This window comes from Prionailurus viverrinus, chromosome C1 (genome assembly GCF_022837055.1).
Source record: "Prionailurus viverrinus isolate Anna chromosome C1, UM_Priviv_1.0, whole genome shotgun sequence".
In the NCBI taxonomy this organism is placed as follows: Eukaryota; Metazoa; Chordata; class Mammalia; order Carnivora; family Felidae; genus Prionailurus; species Prionailurus viverrinus.
Window position 1 is genome coordinate 106,564,588 of NC_062568.1, and position 20,952 is coordinate 106,585,539.

The 20,952-nt window shown below is 38.6% G+C and overlaps 1 protein-coding gene across 2 annotated transcripts in view; it reads left to right on the forward strand.

Annotated features, from left to right (window-relative positions):
• UGGT1 (UDP-glucose glycoprotein glucosyltransferase 1) overlaps positions 1 to 20,952 on the forward strand; it is a 112,446-nt gene that overhangs the window by 54,911 nt on the left and 36,583 nt on the right. The window contains exons 19-26 of one of the 2 annotated variants that reach the window (XM_047870680.1): positions 8,749 to 8,869; positions 11,350 to 11,448; positions 12,657 to 12,680; positions 13,175 to 13,269; positions 14,600 to 14,806; positions 15,789 to 15,920; positions 16,749 to 16,879; positions 20,064 to 20,159. In XM_047870680.1, coding sequence (XP_047726636.1) covers positions 8,749 to 8,869; positions 11,350 to 11,448; positions 12,657 to 12,680; positions 13,175 to 13,269; positions 14,600 to 14,806; positions 15,789 to 15,920; positions 16,749 to 16,879; positions 20,064 to 20,159 — 905 coding nt within the window. The remainder of the gene's footprint in view (positions 1 to 8,748; positions 8,870 to 11,349; positions 11,449 to 12,656; positions 12,681 to 13,174; positions 13,270 to 14,599; positions 14,807 to 15,788; positions 15,921 to 16,748; positions 16,880 to 20,063; positions 20,160 to 20,952) is intronic. The other variant, XM_047870681.1, reaches the window with a different exon arrangement.

Here is a 20,952-nt window from a genome sequence, read left to right on the forward strand (position 1 = left end):
TCCTCCTTTTTCTCCTCCTCCTTCTCTTTCTCCTCTTCCTTCTCCTCCTTCTCCTCCTCTTCCCCCTCCTCCTCCTTCTTCTGCTTCTCATCCTCCTGCTTCTTCTCTTCCCTCTCCTTCTCCTCCTCCTTCTCCTCCCCCTCCTCCTCCTTCTCCCCCCCTCCTCCTCCCCCCTCCCTCTCCCTTCTCCTCCTCCTCCTCCCTCTCCCTTCTCCTCCTCGTCCTCCCCCTCCTCGTCCTCCCACCTCCTCCTCCTCTCCCTCCTTCCTCCTTCTCCTCTTCTCCTCCTCTTCCTTCTCCTCCTCCTCCTCCTCCTCCTCTTCTCTTTCTCCTCCTTCTTTTTCTCCTCCTCCTTCTCTTTCTCCTCTTCCTTCTCCTCCTTCTCCTCCTCTTCCCCCTCCTCCTCCTTCTTCTGCTTCTCATCTTCCTGCTTCTTCTCTTCCCTCTCCTTCTCCTCCTCCTTCTCCTCCCCCTCCTCCTCCTCCTTCTCCCCCCACTCCTCCTCCTCCCCCTCCCCCCTCCCTCTCCCTTCCCCTCCTCATCCTCCCCCTCTTCGTCCTCCCCCTCCTCGTCCTCCCACCTCCTCCTCCTCTCCCTCCTTCCTCCTTCTCCTCTTCTCCTCCTCTTCCTTCTCCTTCTCCTCCTCCTCCTCCTCCTCCTCCTCTTCTCTTTCTCCTCCTTCTCTTTCTCCTCCTCCTTCTTTTTCTCCTCCTCCTTGTCTTTCTTCTCCTCCTTGTCTTTCTCCTCCTCCTTGTCTTTCTCCTCCTCCTTGTCTTTCTCCTCCTCCTCCTTCTTCTCCTCCTTCTCCTCTTCCTCCTCCTCCTCCCCCTCCTCCTCCTGCTTCTTCCTCCCTCTCCTCCCCCTCCTCCTCCTCCTTCTCCTCCCCCCTCCTCTTCCTTCTCTTCTTCCTCCTCCTCCTCATCCTCTTCCTTCTCCTTCTCCCCCTCCTCCTCCTCTCCCTCCTCCTCTCCCTCCTCTCCCTCCTCCCCCTCCTCTTCCTCCTCCCCCTCGTTCCTCCTTCTCCTCTTCTCCTCCTTCTCCCCCCTCCTCCTCCTCCTTCTCGTCTTCTTCCTCCTCCTCCTCTTCCTCCTCCTCTTCCTCCTCCTCTTCCTCCTCCTCCTCCTTCTCCTCCTCCTCTTCCTTCTCCTCCTCCTCCTCCTCCTCCTCCTCCTCCTCCTCCTTCTTTTCTTCTCTTCTCTTCCTCCTCCTTCTCCTCTTCCTCCTTCTGTGTAATTGCCTGGCTAGAACTTCCTAGTAGGATACTGAATAAAAGTACTGTAAATGGACAACCTTGTTTTATTCCTGATGTTAGGGGGGAAAGCTTTACTTTTTCACCTGTAAGTATATTAGCCATGGGTTTTTGTGGATTCCCTTTGTCAGTTCATGGAAGTTTTCTTCTGTTCTTTGTTTATTGAATTTTTTTAATCATCAAAGTGTGTTAGATTTTGTCAAATTCTTTTTCTGTGGTGATCCTGTGGTTTTGTCCTTTATCTATTGATATGGTATATTATGATTTTTATGTAATGTTTTTATAGTTTTTTTTTTTTAATGTTTAATTTTTGGGAGAGACAGAGACAGAGTGTGAGTGGGGTAGGGGGAGAGAGAGAGGGAGACTCAGAATCTGAAGCATGCTTCAGGCTCTGAGTTGGCAGCACAGAGCCTGTCGCAGAGCTTGAACTTGAAAACTGCAAGATTGTGACTTGAGCTGAAGTCTGTCACTCAATTGGCTGAGCCACCCAGGCACCCCTATAGTTGTCAAATTTTTTATACCAACTTAATTTCACTAGTGTACCAAGTCCTTGCTCTTACATAGCTCTGTTTATTCCCCACATTATGTTGTTATTGTCATACAAATTATATCTTTATTATATGCCCATCAGTATCAGTTTATAAGCGTTGCCTTTTATTGTCGCATAAGTGAAATAGAAAAAAGAGTTACAAACAAAAATACATTCAGACCCTTTTTATATTTACCTATATAGTTACGTTTACTTGTACTTTTTTTTTTTTTTTTTTTTTTTTTTGGTAGGGATTCAGTTTATTATTTTGTGTGCCTTTTCATTTTCAGGGAATCTCCTTACTGTTTATTTTGGGTTACATATGCCAGTGAAAAATTCTTTGTTTTTGTTTTTCTGGGAATGTGTTTGTTTATCCTTCACTTTTGAGTGATAGTTTGCCTGGATATGGAATTCTTGGTTGACTATCTTTTCCTTTTAGCACTTTTAATATGTCATTCCATTGCCATTTGATCTCTGGGTTCTCTTGGAAATTAGCTGTTAATCTTATGAGGTTAAGAGTCTCTTTTCTGTTTTCAGGATCCTTTCTTTGTGTTTCACTTTTGACATGTCATTAATTATGTCTAGGTATGGAACTATGAGTTTTCCTACTGGAGTACATTACATTTCTTAAATATCAAAATTAGGAGCTTTCCAGTCATTATTTCTTCTAGTAGTATTTCTGCCTGTAATGACTTCTGACACCAAACTACTCAGAGTTAGGCCAAATTTGACAGTTTAAGGACACAATTTCCCACAAGCATGCCCTCACTTCAGACAGACAGTGGGCACAAGTTTGGGGGTCCCCCGGTCACCCTTAATAAGTATGAACTGGATAAAAATGCAGGGGCACATAATATCCTCCTCAGTTTTGGTAATTTGCTAGAAGAGCTTACAGAGCTCAGGATAATGCTATGCTTACAATTTGTGTTACGATGATACAGTAATGCAAATGTGAACCAGCCAAAGGGTGAGGTGCATAGGACAAGTTTTGGGAAGGTTCCAAACAAAGATTGTGTTATCTTCTCCCCACTAAGTCAGGATACATTATCCTTCCTGTTCATTGGTGTGTGGTAACGCATGGGGTATGGCCAGCCAAGGAAGCTCAGCCCAGTTTTGGTGTCCAGAGTTTTTACTGGGGCTTCCTGTGTAGCCATGATTGATTGTCATTGGCTATGTAATTGAATTCCATCTCTAGCCCCTCTTTGCTGTTGCCGGAGTTCAGACTGATACTATAGCCCCAAACCTCTAATCGCATGGTTGGTCTTTCTGGCTTGGGCAGCCTTCATTGAATTGTTTCATTAGTGTGAACTGTTGAAAGGCCCACCATGAGTCACCTTATTAGTATAGACTGTATGGTCTGAGGGGCCTACCATGAGTAACAAAGATGCCACTCCTATTACTCAGGAAACTCCAGGATTAAGAGATTACTTTAACAAGGGAGCCAGACAAATTCTTTATTACACAACTGTCTCTTTCTTCCTTCTTCTCCTTCTGGACAGATATGTATATTGATACTCTGTAGCATCCCACAAGTCTCTTCCTTTCTGTTCCTTAGACTGGGTAATCTCAGTTGACATATCTTCAAGTTTACTGAGGTGTTTTTTTTTTTTCCCTGTCAGCTAAAATCTGCTATTGAGTCCTTCTAGTGGATATTTAATTTCAGTTATTGTATGTTTAAGTCTGGTTTTTCTATTTGGTCCGTTTCCATAATTTCTTTCTCTTTAATAAAGAGACTCTGGTGAGTCGTAAGTCCCAAAGTTTCCTTTAGTTTGTGAGACAGGATTTCCTTTAGTTTTTTGGATATATTTAAAATAGCTGATTTAAAGTCTTTGTGGAGTAAGTCCAATACTTGCGCTATTTTAGGAACTATATATACTAACTGTTCTTTTCCTTAGTGTGGGCCATATAGTCATTTTTTTTTGTATGTCTTTTAAATTTTTGTTGATAACTGGGCATTTTCATTAATATAATGTGACACTTCTAGAAATCAGGGTCTCTGCCTTACCAGGGTCTGTTGTTGGAGTGGTTGTTTTGTGACTTTCCCGTGCTAATTCTTTAAAGTCTGTATTCTTTGTCCCGTGTAGTGTAAGTCTCTGCTTGTTAACTTATTGGTCAGCTAATGAATAAACAGAGATTTTCTTAAATTCGAGAGTCTAAGAAAGTCTCCTGTTTTTCCCCAGGAGTGTTTGTATACATGTTGGGGTGCTCCTTGAGCCTTCCCCAGGCAGTTTACAACTCTGCCGTAGCCTTCAGTTCTTGCTTGAACAGTGTCAGTTTAGTCAGAAGTGAGAGCATTAGGGCCTTCTAAGATTTTTCTTGAGCTTAAACACATCCCTGGACACCGTGCATGTGGCCTTTTAGATTCCAAGGAATATGTGAGAGCCTTTCAAAACCTGTTATGGACATCTCATTCCCAAGCTTTTTCTTTTATGTTTTTGCCACTTCATGTGAGCCCAACGTTTGTCACCACTTCAAGCAACTGAGATATTAAACAATTGCTCCTGATTCTTTTGACAAAGATACCTAGGAAAAAGCTGTTGGCACAGTATGATCTAATTCAGCTCAACTGGAGAGAGCACCTGGGAATACTCCTAGTCTGCTGGTATTTACATTTATTTCAGAGTTACTGGTTTTCAAGACTCCTGTGTAGCTGGGAGAGGTAGATAGCAATAGGGCAAGTTAAAGTGTCTTGAAGGTTATTTTTGCTACCAGGATTTAGCCATATTTTGAATAAAAGTATTTGGAATTTTGCAAGCCTTTGGTTAATTTCCAGAGTTTTGAAAACAACTGATGATTTTTTTCTAGTGTCCTTGATGATTTTTTGTTTTTTGAGGAGGGGCTTTCAGAGATCATCACTCTATCATTCTGCTGAATGTCACTCTCACATACAGTATTTTTATCGTAGTAAAATATATAAAGCATAAAAGTTTATCATTTTAACCACTTTAAATTATGCATAGAGATATAATAAGTACATTCAGTATTATGCAGTATTTACCAGTATCCATCACCAGAATATTTGATCATCTCAAACAGCAACCGTTTACCCATTAAATAATAATTCCTCATTGCTGGCTTCTGTCAGCTACTGATGACTACTCTCCTGCTTTTTGTGTTTATGAGTTTGCCTCTTCTAGAGGGCATCATAGAATATTTGTCATTTTTGTGTCTTGCTTATTTTAAGGTTCATATGTGTTGTAGCATGTCAGAATTTATTTCCTTCCTATAAAATGGAATGATATGTATATACTACATTTTATTTATCCATTCATGTTTTGGACATTTGGGTTGTTTCCACCTTTTGGCTAGTTCACAATGCTGCTGTGAACATTGGTGTATAAATATCTGTTCAAGTCTTTGCTTTCAATTCTTTTGGGTATATACCTAGGAAAATTGCTGGATTTTATGGATATTCTATCTTTTAACATTTTGAGGAACTACTGGCCTGGTTTTTATAGCAGCCATACCATTTCACATTTTTACCAACAAATACACAAAAATTTCATTATTTCTACATCCTTACTGACAGTTGTTAATTTCTGTTATTAAAAAATAATGTATTATTTTTTTAATTTAGAGAGAGAGAGGGGTGCCTGTGTGGCTCAGTTGGTTAAGCAGCTGACTTCGGCTCAGGTCATGATTTCACGGTTCATGGGTTCAAGCCCCAGGTTGGACTCTGTGCTGACAGCTCAAAGCCTAGAGCCTGCTTCGGATTTTGACTCTCTCTCTGGCCTTCCTCTGCTCCCGCTCTCTCTCTCAAAAAAATAAACATTGAAAAAAATTTTAATTTAGAGAGAGGGAGCTGGGGAAAGAGAAGAGGGGGAGGGGTGGGGATAAGGGATCTTAAGCAGGTTCCAAGTTTAGCACAGATCCCGAGTAGAGCTCCATCCCACAACCCTGGGATCATGACCTGAGCCAAAATCAAGAGCCTGATACTCAAGGGACTGAGCTACCTAGGTATCCCTACTTTCTATTATTTTGATAATGGCCATTCTAGTTTGTGTGAAGTGGTATCCTATTGTGGTTTTTATTTGCATTTCCTTAAGGACTAAAGAGACTGAGCATCTTTTCATTTGCTTATTGGCCATATGTGTATCTTCTTTGAAGAAATGTCTATTTAAGTCCTTTATTCATTTTCAAATTAGGCTTTTTTTTTTTTTTGTAGTTGAAGTGTAGAGTTTCTTACATATTTTGGATATTTATCCCTTATCAGATGTGATTTGCAAATATTTTCTTTCATTCTGTTGTCTTTTTCACTTTTTTGATAGTGTCCTTTGATGAACAAAAGTTTTGAGTTTTGTTGAAGTCCAGTTTACCTGTTTTTTCTTTTGTTGACTGTGATTTTGGTGTGCCGAGAAGTCATTGTCAAATCCAATGTCTTGAAGATTTTCTCCAAAGTTTTCTTCCAAGAATTTTATAGTTGCAGCCTTGATCTATTTTGAGTTAATTTTTGTGCATGGTGTAAGGGTCTCACTTCATTCTTTTGCATGTGGGTATCCAGTTTTTCCAGCACCATATGTTGAAAAGACCAGAAATATATTTTTAAAAGAAGCTATTTATTGTGCTGATTGTTAGTGCATTTATTAAAACAAGCCCAAAAAACATAAAAAGTGTTGGCTAAATTCTATTACATGTCTCCTTATGAATGAGGACCTATCCTGGTAGTTTACTAGGGAATTTATTATTCATGGAGCTACTGAAATAAAATATGAAAACATAGTTTTTATTTGAATGCATTTGGCTTAATTTTCCGAAGTTAAGAATAGTCTAGAAGAATTGATAATTACTTTTTTTGTTCAAGTGATATTAATAAAAAGATGAAAGATAATTCAAACATTTTTGTTTTCCAGCATCCACTTAAACCATTTCTTTTACAACATTGTTGGATGTAAAAATTCAGAAGAGTTTTCTGTTTTTAGACACCAACATACCTATTGTTTAAAAGAATGGTCATTTTCAAATATTACTTTTTTGAATGCTAGTTTTCCTCTGTTTTTCCTTATATTGCCAGTGAGAAGTTTGGTTTGGTCTAGCTAAAGAAAGTTTTGTTTCAAATATTATGACATAAGTCATATGTGCTCCTGTACATATTTAGAAGATACTAAATTGGGGAGAATATTCAAGTGTGTAAAGTAAAAATGAAAGTTCTTCCCTTCATCTCAGTCCTTAGAGAAATAACTCTTTGTGACTTCATGTATGTTGAAATATATGTTTACATTTGTATTTTTTAGCTTACCTTTCTAATTGAATACATTTTAGCTTTGTGTTTCTGAACATACAGCTCTATGTCAGTACTTTTAGATTGCTGCATAGTTTTTTAAGAACGAGCAATAATTGGGGCACCTGGGTGGCTTATTCATGTAAGTGTCTGACTTGATCTCAGCTCAGGTCATGATCTCACAGTTCATGGGTTTGAATCCTGTGTTGGGCTCTCCACTGATGACACAGAGTCCGCTTGGGATTCTCTTTCTCTTCCTCTCTCTCTGCCCCCCCTTACTTGCATGCTGGCTCATGTGCTCTCTCTCTTTCTGTCTGTCTCTCTCTCTCAAAACAAATAACTTAAAAAAAAAAAATGAACAATCATTTATTTCATCCCCTGATATTGCACATTGCTTGTAAAGTTGTACTGTTATAAATAGTGCTGCAGCGAATAGTCTCATATGTGTATCTTTGTACCTTATTATTATTTTTTTTTGAGAAATATCAATTTTTGGAATTGTTTTGTCAAAGGGTATGATACATTTAAAATTTTGAATTGGAGTCACTGTAAAAAGGTACAATATGCAGATGGTATGAAATTCAAAATGTGTATAGAGGTATAAATGAAGAGAAACTTACCCATTCACTCCTATTTGCCTGCCATTCATCTTCTCTTAGAAATAATCATTGTGTGTGTGTGTGTGTGTGTATAGACAGGCTGCATCCAAAGTTATGTACGTTTAAAATTTTGATAGATGTTGCCAAATTGCTTTCCCTCAGCTGGCTAGGCTTCTAACTGGAATCAATTCAGATTTATAATAGAGACCAAAGTTGTATACATGGGGGTGTACATCTCTACTAAGTCATCTAGTACCTCTGTAAGTCTGTTGGGTTGTATGGATGGTTCATAGACTCATTATTAGTTTAGTTTGAGAATTTGCATATGATTTCTCTTTCTTGGGATAATCAGTAGCCACAGAAGATGACTGATTGGAGTTTTTTAGACTTGACTGTGTATATTTGATTCACATCTATGTCTTCCTTGAAAATCGCTTTAAAATATGGTTTTGTATGAAATATTTTGAGTGTGAGAACTTGCAAGTTTCCATAGCCATTTACGCTTCAATTTGAGATCACTTTATGGAGTACAAGTATTTTTGTATATCTGAGAGGCATGAAAAGGAAGAGAAAACGATAAGTGATTTTTCCTCCCTGCTGTGTAATTGTGACTCTGGAAACGTAGCATTACTTGGATGCCTGAGGTTGCAAAAAGCTTGTAGTGATTTTTATAAAATACGTTAAGTGCTTAAGAGAAGGCATTTGCCTTTTTCCTTTGGAGAGAGGCTAACTATGAGCAGATCTTAGGATGGATTTTTTTTTTTTTATGTTAACTTTTATCTAGTTTGTAGAGTTTGCTTATTTCTGGGGGAAGAACAGTGATGTGTGGAGAGACCACAGAAACACGGGTTTGCATTTCATATTTGGATCCCCTTAGCTCTTTGAGTAAGGTATGTCACTTTTCTATACCTCAGCTTCCATCTTTAAAATGGATGTCACTAACATTGGCTTCGTGTTGATGCAGAGTTAAAGGTAATGTACATAAATAACATGTCAAGCTGTGCTTGGCAGTGATAGGGACCTATAACATGAGAACTTCAGTTTTTGGCTCTTACCAGTATAAAGTTAATGCTTTTTAGTGCCTAATAAATGATTATTGCTGTAATTGGTTTAATGCTCGTTCCACTCCCACCAGTTCTTTTTTTCCTTTTAGGGTGAATTGTCCCATGATCAGGATGTGGTAGAGTATATCATGAATCAGCCAAATGTTGTTCCACGAATCAATTCGAGGATTTTGACATCTGAGCGAGAATACCTGGATTTAACAGCAACCAGTAAGGATCATTTTAGGAAGAACTTTGGACCTTTTTTGATTTATGTTTCAGAACCTTTGCATCTGTTGGATTGTAATGTTCAGAAGATAACCTAAGATTGTGACACAATCTTATGTTTTAATTCATAATATTAGCCTCTAAATTCACAAGAATTTTCTCCCAAGTTTATATAGATAAATCCTTGTAAGCTTTGAAAAAATCCATTGTCTTTTAAATGCCGGTTAAACAGGCCTTGGGTGATGAGACTACATCTGTATTTTTTTTTTTTTTTTTTTTTTTTTTTTACAGTTGTAGAGCTGTTAAGCATCTGTCTTTTCTTCATCTTTGTTCTAGAATCAGCCAGCAGTGATGTGGACGAACACCTCAGGTGGTTTTACTCTGAGAAGCTAGGAATACCTGCCTAAAAATAAACCTTCATTGAGACATAGTGTACATGCCACAAAACTCAGCCTTTTGAAAACTTACACATTTTAAAGCACACAGTTTTAACGTATTCTCAGTTGTCTAATCATCACTGTCTAATTTTAGAATATATATGGTTGCCCCAAGAAGAAATCATGTAACCATTAGTAGCTACTCTCCATTTCCCCTCACAACCGCTGACCTAGTGTCTGTTTCTAAGGGAGTTTTCTACTGGATATGCCATATAATTCAAGTTTTCTGTGACTGGCTTCTTTCACTCAGCATAAAGTTATTAAGGTTTACCCATGTTGCAGCATGTCTCAGTACTTCATGCCTTTTTATGGCTGATGTTTTCTTATATGGACAGTCCACATTTGGCTTACCTAATCCTCAGTTGATGGATGTTTGCGTTGTTTCCACAAGAATACCTTTCCAGAGGTAGTTGTGTGAACAGTGTCTTCCTTCTGCCTTTCCTTGTGACTCCGAAGGCCACTTCAGCAAATAGCTGGAAATGAGGTGGAGCTGTTGTCACTCACCCTGGGGATGTCACTGGGTGAGAAAGATAAGCATAACAGAGAAGTCCAAGCCAAGGGCCTTTGCTGCTGTGGTGGGTGTGATGCACACAGCTCCAGGTGTGGTTGTTCCTTTATGGCAGCTGTCTTTAATCAACTTGAAACCAAATTCCTTTTAGAGGAAGAGGGACATCTCTCTGCTTCTGTTTGAAAAAGGAAGTGGTTAGAGAGTGAGATAAACTGTTTCTTCATAGTTAGGTTTTAGCTTTTTACCACAAGTTTGAATAGACCAAATCAAGCAGTATTATGAGTCTTTGTTCTAAGTTTTTGTTGTTTCCATCATTTACAATTAAACTGTAAAGAGCTTTTTTTGGAGTACTCCTGAATAAGGAGCACAACAGTTCAGTGTTTTGGGGTACCTTTCTTCGCTAAATGTTGTAGCGCTCAGCTGTGAAGTGATGCTGGTTCACAGGGCCAAAAATGCAGTTTGCCTCATGAACATGTTGGAGCTGTCCTTGGAGGAACAGCCGGCATCCTTCTGACCCAGTGGTCCTAGCTCTGTTATTACCTACCCTGCCCTTGGCCTTTGTTGTCCTGGGACCTTCTTAGAAGGATACTAAGTTTCAAGGCTTTAAGTCTTTTGGAGCCTTTTCCCCTCCCCTGCATGATGTCATGAGCTCTTACTTCGCATTGCTTTCCTTTTACTCGAATCCTGACTGGAAGGATAGTAGGCCCCAGGCATAGTTGGTTGAGTGAAAGGACAGATGGTGCATGGGTGGACACACATAGGTGGTGGGGTGGGTAAGCCAGCTGTGCTTGGAGGATGGTGAGAGAAGAGTGGCATTTGTGTTGGAACACAGTAATGCAGAAGATTGGGGACATTCTTGGACATAGAGGGTTTATTATACAGAACAGAGACCATTTTGTAGGTAGGAAGAAATTACTGGGTAGTTCAGATCAAATGAATGAGTCGATGAAACTGGGATTTTAGCTAGAGTAACCCAAGGAAAAATAGTTGATAAGAGGCCATTAGTTGGAGAAGAGACTTGTCTAAAAAGAATGAAAATGACCTTTTGTTTGTATTAAAACTAAAATTGTATTATTTTGTTAGACGTGTAAAAAATGAAAGTCAGAGTCTTAGATCTTCTCTCCCATCATTCTCCCTCTTGCCCTCCATCGCCCAGTGGTATGGGGAAGGGCTTACTCAGGTGTGTCGACTATGGAATGGAGACAAGGAGTTAGGGGATCTTATTAAGAGATTGGTTTCTAGTTGTAGAGTCATAGGGGTGGAATAGAATAAATATAAACCGTTAAAGTGGTGCATGTATGTATATACATACATGAAAGTTATATGGGATGTGTCCATTTTTTATTAACTTTGTGTCTTAAAATGTGATTAATGGGTAGGTTGTCTTGTGAACTTGTTCAGTAAACATGAAACAACAGATTTCACTTATGTGTTTTTTATAAATCTTGTATTATGGTCAAATCAGTTTATTATTTGAATATTAACATTGGATTGAATTAGGCATGTTAATTATAAATCTGTTTCAATTTTTTTTTCAGATAACTTTTTTGTGGATGACTATGCCAGATTTACTGTCTTGGATTCCCAAGGCAAAACTGCTGCTATAGCCAATAGTATGAACTATCTGACAAAGAAAGGTAATCCATTTCTGGCTTATCTTGGATTCAGCATTTTTTTTTTTTTTTTTAGTATTTGTAGAAGTAATTGAATCTTTATGTGTATTGGAGATTCCATAATTTCTTTCATTATTTCTTACAATGATTTGAATTTAGGAAATATCTATTTAAAATTCTTTTGTATGTTTTTGAAAATTCAAATGTTTTTATAAATTTATATTAGATGTTAAGGTCAAATGAAACTTATTTTCGTGATTTTAAAATGAAAACATTTATGATGTAAACATGGGTTAATGGATTGCAAATTAGTTTGACTTACCTCTTCAGTGACAACACTGATTTAATTTTTTTAGGGTTTATAGGATAAACTTGGTTCTAGGAATCCTTGTGCATATTTTTTTTTTCATTTTTTTTTTTCAACGTTTATTTATTTTTGGGACAGAGAGAGAGCATGAACGGGGGAGGGGCAGAGAGAGAGGGAGACACAGAATCAGAAACAGGCTCCAGGCTCTGAGCCATCAGCCCAGAGCCCGATGCGGGGCTCGAACTCATGGACCGCAAGATCGTGACCTGGCTGAAGTCGGACACTTAGCCGACTGTGCCACCCAGGCGCCCCTCCTTGTGCATATTTTAAAACTGATTTTAATATGGAATCAGCTAGTTAGGCTAAAGTTATGTGAAATGATATTTTAATGGCAGACAGATGTTTTCCCCCTCTAGCCACTTATTACTCCTTCAGAGCACTGACTGTCATTTAAGGCAGCTCTTTTTTTTTAAATGCTTATTTATGTATTTTGAGAGAGAGAGAGAGAGAGAGAGAGAGTATGCCCATGCCTATGCAAGCGGGGGAGGACGGGGGGGGGGGGGGGGAGAGAGAGAGAGAGAGAGAGAGAGAGAGAGAGAGAGAGAGAGAAGCCCAAGCAGGCTCTGTGCTAAAATTCATAAACTGTGAGATCATTGCCCCTAGGCAGCTATTTTTATCTATGCTTTAGTCTTCTCCTAGAGAGAATTTCTGGCTTCCTAGATCTATGTGAATAAAAACAATTGCTCCATTTGGTTCAAGAAAATTGGTTCTGAGGGGCCCTGGAACAGTGCTGTACCATTAGGGGGACTACGGAGCAGAGAGAAGATTGATCATGTTAGACATTATTTAAAATTTTGACTTTACGGTAGGCATCAGTTATAGCAATGACATTTTCTTCTACTCTTTTTCCTTTACCTCTGTCTAGGAATGTCCTCCAAGGAAATCTATGGTAACTTTAAACTTTAGAATGTTTTGTTTCTTTTCTTAATTATCTTATGTGGTTTCAGGCAGCATTGTGATTTAGAATTTATTGATACTTTATTGTGACCTTTCTAGAACCTGTGGATAACAGTAGATAATTTTTCAAATGCAGACAAAATTTGTGTAAATGTTTGCAAAGAATTCTATTTCAGAAAGTTACAAATCCATATGATTCAAGACTGTGATCTGTTACCCACATGTTTCATTGTACATGCTAACAGATGCCTAAACCATAGTAGAATTAATAAGTGCATGTTCCTAGCTTGTAATTAAGCCAATTGGAAGGTTACCCTGCTTTCGTTCTAGTAGAGAAATTTCACTACTTCTGCTTTGTATTTTTATTAAACATCATTTTCTTATTTTTTGCATGGTTTTCAGAAATTATTTGGCTTAAGAACAATACTGAAATGTGGAATGTGCTTTTTTCCCTCCGACTCAGTATGTTGTTTTCTTTTTATACAGATGATTCCTTCATTAGGCCTGTAACTTTTTGGATTGTTGGAGATTTTGATAGCCCTTCTGGAAGACAGTTACTGTATGATGCTATTAAACATCAGGCAAGTGTCTACACCTCCACTCTGTGTACTGATGTTACTGTTCTGTGCGGAAGGCAGCTATCCTGCTGTCTTAGTGCTTGAGGGAAAGGAGCATTGTTTCTTCGAAGGTCTGTCTTCTGGTGAGAAAATAGAGGAGACTGGAGTGTTCAGACTTTATTTAAGGGAATAGATTCTTTTTTTTTTTTTTTTTTAATGTTTATTTTTCAGAGAGAGTGAGAGTGGGGGAGGGGCAGAGAGAGACGGAGACAGAGGATCTGAAGTGGGCTCTGCATTTTCAGCACAGAGCCCACTGTGGGGCTCGAACTCACGGACTGTGAGAACATGACCTGAGCTGAAGTCAGATGCTTACCCGACTGAGCCACCCAGGCGCCCTGAGAATTGAAATTAAAAAAAAATATATTTTAACTGAAGTAAAATATAGGATCAAAAGAAGTGCACAAATCATAAGATACATAGTGTCTCAAAGGGAACACCCAGGTGGCCACCATCTCAGTCAAGAAATAGAGAATTATTGAATTCCTGAAAGCCATCACCCTGCTCCCTGTTCCCTCTTCTTGATTATTTTTTACTTTATTTAAATGGAATCTTATATATGTTTGTTTGTTTTCTTTACTCAGCATTTTGAGATTTATCCATGATATTACCAATAGTGGTAGTTAGTTCTTTTTCGCTGTGCTGTATTGTATGTCTATACCACCAAGTTTTGTTTGTTTAATCTATTTCATGGACCATGTCATCTTTTTCTAGTTAGGGGCTATTCTGAAGAAGCTGCTATGACTATTTTTGTATTTGTCTTTAGATAACACATTAGTATGAATTTTTGTTGCTTGTGGTCATGACACAAGGTTTTATGGGTCCCAGATCTCTTCTGCCACACGGATTATTGTCTTTTTAATCAGGGAGAGATCAATTTTTACTAGGAATCTGGAAAGGCCATGTGAACAAAGAGGTGTTTGAACAGAAGCCTGAAGATTGGTTTGGGCTGAGGAAAGGAAAGATGGGATAGACTTGGAATTTGCATGCCAACATAAAGCATGGAGTATGTTAGAATAATACAAAGTGTTTTGGGGAACACAGGACTCTGATGGTCTGTAATGGAGCTGTATTTTCAGGGATGGTAAGAAATGAAAGGTAGGCTGGGGACCAGTTCATGTAGGGGTTTGAAAGCCTGGCTATAACATTTTAATTTTATTCTGTGTGCAGAAGAGAACTGCTGAACACTTTTAAGAGAGATTGTATTTGCTACTTACTGGACTATGACTAATGTTAATGCCACTTTTAAATTTTAAAACATCTACCATATAACTCTTATTTCCCCTTTTGTAAATAGAAATCCAGTAACAATGTTAGAATAAGCATGATCAATAATCCTAGTGAAGATATAAGTTATAAGAACACTCAGATCTCCAGAGCCATCTGGGCAGCTCTCCAAACACAGACGTCCAACTCTGCTAAGAACTTCATCACAAAAATGGCCAAGGAGGAGACTGCAGAGGCCTTGGCTGCAGGAGCTGACATCGGGGGGTTCTCTGTTGGGGTAAGTCTTTGTGTGTTGCATAGGGCTGCCTTGTTCTGTTACTTTCCACAGAAGTTCACTCCCGTGGGCTGATGCATCTTGTTCATGATCGGGATTTTTTATTTTAGTACTGAGTTTCAGAGGATTTCTTTTAGTTTGGAAGAATCTTTCCAAGAAATAACAATTCTGCCACATTCTGTTCACTACTTTTAATATTTTTAAATAAAGTTTCATATCTTATATGATTCATATAAGTTTATATTTTATATAGTTTTTAAAAGATGAGCAATATTTTGATTTGTCTATATAGCAAAATGATTGAAGTTTCTTAAAAGTTAGGGGTTTATGTGTTCTTAATGTGTTCTGATATAGGCCCACATGTATTCATCATGTAAGTTACTTACCTTTTGGACTGTTTTGTAGTTTTCAAAAAAAAATTTTTTTTTTAATGTTTATTTTTGAGAGAGAGACAGACAAAGTGTGAGCCGGGGAGTGTCAAAGAGAGAGGGAGACACAGAATCTGAAGCAGGCTTCAGGCTCTGCGCTATCAGCACAGAGCCCGAAGTGGGGCTCGAACTCACGAACTATGAGATCATGACCAGAGCTGAAGTTGGACACCCAACTGACTAAGCCACCCAGGCGGCCCTGGACTGTTTTGTAGTTTTAAAATTCTTATAAAATGATGGTGTACTTGATGTTTCAGTCAGAAAAAAGACCCTTGAAATTAGCAAGATTTTAAAATGCAGAATAAAGGTGTGATGAATAATTTGCCAGTTGAACAATCACATAAAAGAATAGGAACAGAAAATAAGCATTACTTGATAAGTGGGAGGGTGGGGGAAAATGGGAAGAGTGAAGAATTGAAACATCATAATGTTAATTATTAAAATTTTGTTCTGACTTTCCATTAAAAGAGTATTTTGTGATTTATTCATTATGATTATTCATTTTTATGGCTTGCTTAATAACAATTACTTTTCCTTAATAACAATTACTTTCCTAGGGCATGGATTTCAGTCTTTTTAAAGAGGTCTTTGAGTCTTCCAAAATGGATTTCATTTTGTCTCATGCCATGTACTGCAGGGATGTTCTGAAGCTGAAGAAGGGACAGAGGGCAGTGATCAGCAATGGAAGGGTGAGGATTTTGTTCTGAGACAAGCTTGACCTCAAATTAGATCAGTGAACAGTGTTGGCGGTGTTCCCTGAAGCTAGTAAACTAACTTTTCAAACAGAGTCACTCTTTTCCTGAGGGGAATGGGGCTTATGCAGTGCTGATGATAATTTCTGCACCCTGATTTCAGAGGAGGCTTGCTTTTGTTACAAGTGTTCTTGTGTAAAACCTTCCCACTGTTTATTATGTCCTGTCCTGTGTATAGTGACGAGAGTGTGGTGTCTCTCAGAGAATAAGCTGATAAAGTTTTGATCTGTGAAGTATTCATCCCCTGTGGGGACCGTGTTCATAGTTGTGCAGTCTCTGTGAACTTCATTGGTGCAGGCTTAGACTCTTTCATGCATATCTGCAGCCATAGACATGAGACTCGGGGGGCCGGGGGGGCATACCAAACTTTAAACTCTTAGCACAGAGGGTGAAATCTCTGCTGTCTGTCACTCACCACACTGCATCTCTTAAAAACATCTTAAAAACTTCACCGCACTGCATTTAGTTTTATTATTTATATCCAGTGAGAATTAATGAAAACTTTATTGCTATTTTGTTTTACTTCAGAGTTGCTGACTAAAAATATTGTGACATATACAAGTGTACACTCTGTGTGGTTGAGGAATTGATAAATAACTGGATGAATTGATTTGGGTTTAATTTTTGCCTTTTTCATTGATTTTATTAGATGTATACATGTCTTAGGTCTTTACCCTGATAGGCTTCTAAGATAGCCAGACGACCACAGAGGGCTTCTTTACAGCTTGCTGATTCTAGCACTGACCATGCTGCTCCTCTTCACAGATCATTGGGCCGCTGGACGACGGTGAACTCTTTAATCAAGACGATTTCCACCTCCTAGAAAATATCATCTTAAAAACTTCAGGACAGAAAATCAAATCCCATATTCAACAGCTTCGGGTAGAAGAAGATGTGTACGTTTTGCCATGGAAGAAATTAATTAGTGCATACCATAGGGGCTGGGTTAATTGAACATTCCTTGTGCTTCCTATTTCATGGTGTTTTATTTTCAGCTTGAACATATAATAATGCTTTTCAGTTCAGGTGTTTACTTTTGCTTCTGTTGAAACAAGTTAATTTATTTAAAGAACTGAAGTAGGTCTCTTTTGTTTTTTCTTGGTTGTGGAAAATTTCAAACATAAGCAAAAGTAGAGGGGTGAGGTGAGGGGTTTTTTTTAGTTTTTTGTTTTTTGTTTTTAACCTTGGAATACTTTCGTAAAGAGGTACTTTCCCTCATTTGTTTTATTTTGTTCAGGAAAGGAAAGTAGGCTAAATGCTTCTTTTCCTTTATTTATTAGCATAGAATAATGAGTTGTTTCTCTTGTATCCTGCATAGGTGATGAATTGGTTGTTGTGGTTTTAATATTTATTTTAATTCTTTCAGTGTTCTTGTTAGCTAATGTATTTTAATGAGTTATTTCTCAATGGGAAGAAAATGAATTATTTAACTGGTCCATGTCCCTGGTGTGGACCCATAGGTCCGTTACGGACCCATAACGAGGGCCCATAGGTCATATACACATGGTTCTTGTATTAAATATTAAATGAATGTAGTAGGAGGGATATATTTTATGTTTAATTTTTTGAGGAACCATCATGTTTTCCCACAGAGGACGTACCATTTTACTTTCCCATCAGTAGTGTGTAAGGGTTCCAATTTCTCCACATCCTCATCAATACTTGTTATTTTTTGGGTTTTTTTGGTAATACTCTAATGGATCTGAAGTGGTATCTCTTTGTGGTTTGATTTGCACTTCCCTAACAATTAGTGATGACATCTGAATATCTTTGGAAAAATATCCATTCAGTGCTTTGTACCTTGTTTTTTTTTAAGTAATCTCTCCACCCAGTGTGGGGCTCCAGCTCACAACCCAGAGATCAAGACTTTCATGCCCACTGAGCCAGCCAAGTGCCCCTACTTTGCACATTTTTAATTGTGTTTTTTTTTATTATTGACTTATATGAGTTCTGTGGAAATATGTAAATATTTGGGCTATTGATCTTTTATAGATAGATGAGATGCAAATATTTTGTCCCATTCTGTAAGTTGTATTTTCACTCAATTGTAGTGTTCTTTGATGAGTAGTTGGAGGATACACAATTTAAAAGTTCTGTTTTTTTTCTTCATCTCTTTCACATACCCTCATGCCACAGGGTTTAAGATACATGTCTTAGTGAAGAACTGACCTCGATAGCTGCCAGAGTAGTCCCTTTGCCAAGCCTTGTGTGATAGGGGAAGGAATCTTTTTTCATCTCAGTCAGTAGTGGGGCTACAGATAAGGAGGTTTCCTTCTACCTCACTGGCTCTTCAGTGATACCCCTTGTTCTGGCCTGTGAAACACTTCTCTGATGCAGGCTAGGAGGTGTTCCCATGTCTCGAAGCCATCATGTCACGGGCATAGGCTTGGTGTGGTGTGTCCTTGGACCATTCCCTCTCTCTGTGAAGTCTTTGTGGACTACATGATTGCCAGACTGTGCACCAGAGACTTGCCTTTTACTAAAGAGAAGTGGCTCTGGGTCTCTCCTAGGTGGATTGAGGGAAATAAGGTAGTCCCAGGGCTACCTAAAGATAAACTAAAACTATTCGGGCTCTCAGAATTACCTTGCTTGCCTAGAGCTTTCAGTAGTGCCATAGCTGCACCACCTTGGAGTGGCCCGCTTTGACAGCCACAGCTTTCACTCATGGCCCAGACCTGCAGCCACAAGGCCATCCTTAGCTTTCTGAAGCTCAGCTCTGGGCTGTTTGATCAGAGTGCTTTGTGAACTTTTAGGGAGTTTGTTGTTTGCCTGCTCAGCCAAGTCCATACAACCCAGCATCCCTTGGCGTGTTTTGTGACAGTGTTGACACATCACAGGAAACAAGTGGCCTGGATTATATGTATTCAGAGTCAGTAGTGAGAAGTACCAGAGAGGTAGTTTGATATAGCTGTTTGGTTCAGTGAGAAAATGTATAGGCTTGATTCCAGTTCACATAGTTACAGGTGTTTTTTAGAATTCTTAGAATTCAGTGCTTGGTTCAGCAGATTCGACCTTTTTTATAAGTCTCCTGATTTAGTTCAAGATCTTCCTTAGTTAGAAATCAACTTTAGAAGGGTCAGGGAAAGCAGAAATACTTTTCTACATTGTTTACTGCAGCGCTAATTGTAATAGTGAAATAGGAAGCAACCTGGATGTTCGCTAGCCAGTTGGTGATTATGACCTATCCATAAACATATTAGTGAAAATATTGATGCACCCTGTGTTTATTAGCTAACAAAAATATGTTTGTAGTATATGTTTGCAATATATTGTTAAATGAAGAAGCAGGTTACTAAATAATATAATCCCACTTATGATTATATATGTATTTATATATGTTTAAAAATATAGAAGAATTATGAACCAAAATGTCATCAGTGCTTAACTCTTGATAAGGGCATTATATGTATATCTGTTTTCTCATTTTTTTTTTTTAATTTTTTTTTTTTCAACGTTTATTTATTTTTGGGACAGAGAGAGACAGAGCATGAACGGGGGAGGGGCAGAGAGAGAGGGAGACACAGAATCGGAAACAGGCTCCAGGCTCTGAGCCATCAGCCCAGAGCCCGACGCGGGGCTCGAACTCACGGACCGCGAGATCGTGACCTGGCTGAAGTCGGACGCTTAACCGACTGCGCCACCCAGGCGCCCCTGTTTTCTCATTTTTTTTCTGAATTCTTTCCAGTGAATTATTACTCTAATAATCATAAAAACTATTAGAGGTGTTTAGCAGCGGGTGAGGGAGAAGGTAAATACCACAAACTGACAGTCTGTTACGGGATGGGCCCTGAGCTTGGTGCTTTCTGTTGAGCTGATGCAATGTTCACAAGAGCCATACCAAGTAGGTACTACTATCCCCATTTCACATATGGGCAAATCGGTGTCTTCTTTCAAGGTTATGAAACTACTCAGTTACAAAATCGTACTTTTTCTCATCCATGCCTGTTGGTAAAAAGTTCGTACATTCTTCAAACCGTCTTGTTGGTATTCACTACTTAGGCTGATTATATCATGTTCAGCAATAATTGGAAAAACCTTCGGTGAAGGAGATGCTAAATCTTCACCAACCATGTCTTTCAGGGCAAGTGACTTGGTCATGAAGGTGGATGCCCTCCTGTCGGCTCAACCAAAAGGAGATGCAAGAATTGAGTACCAGTTTTTTGAAGACAGACATAGGTACAGAGTTAATGTTGAATTCATGTATATTCTTGAATAAACTCTTAAGGTTGCCTGTATCTCATCTCCTTTATTTTTCCATGTGAAGTGTGTACATAGTTCTTACTGGAATGGCAAATTTGTCCACGGTTTATTTTTCATATATATGCATTTTCATATGCAGAATTCATAAAGGGATCTTGGTTGCATAAACACTGACGTTTATTTCTAAATCTGAAATTTATTTAGACAGTACCCTTTTAGAAAACAGAAAGCATTTAATGACAGATCAGTTGTAATTTTCTGATAAGAATAAACGCAGGTTGTTAGAACACTTGTATCGTTCATCTTTTACTGAAAATGGTTTTGTTTTCAATAAAATAAAAATAAGTTTAGTATTATGAAGTTCTTGCCTTTTGTTTTTTTTAGTTTTTTATTTGAAAAGTTTCAAAGCTGCTGAATAGTTGAAAGATTATTACAGTGAACACCCAAATATCTTCAACCTGGGTTCACTGGTTGTTAACATTGTGCCACATTTATCTGTCATCTACCTGTGGGTCGTGTATGTATGTATAGTATATACAGTGTGTATGTTTGTGAACAAGCATACATGCACTCACATTTTTCCTGAACCATTTGAAGGTCTGTTTCAGACATCATTACACATCATGTCTGAGTTCCTCAGCATGTGTCTCCTGAACACTTGGGGTATCTCTACCATTAACATATTTCAGAGATTTAGCCTTGATACGGTGATAGTAAGTAGCACACAGTCCTATTCACCTTTCTCTAAGGCCCCTGTAATGACCTTTGA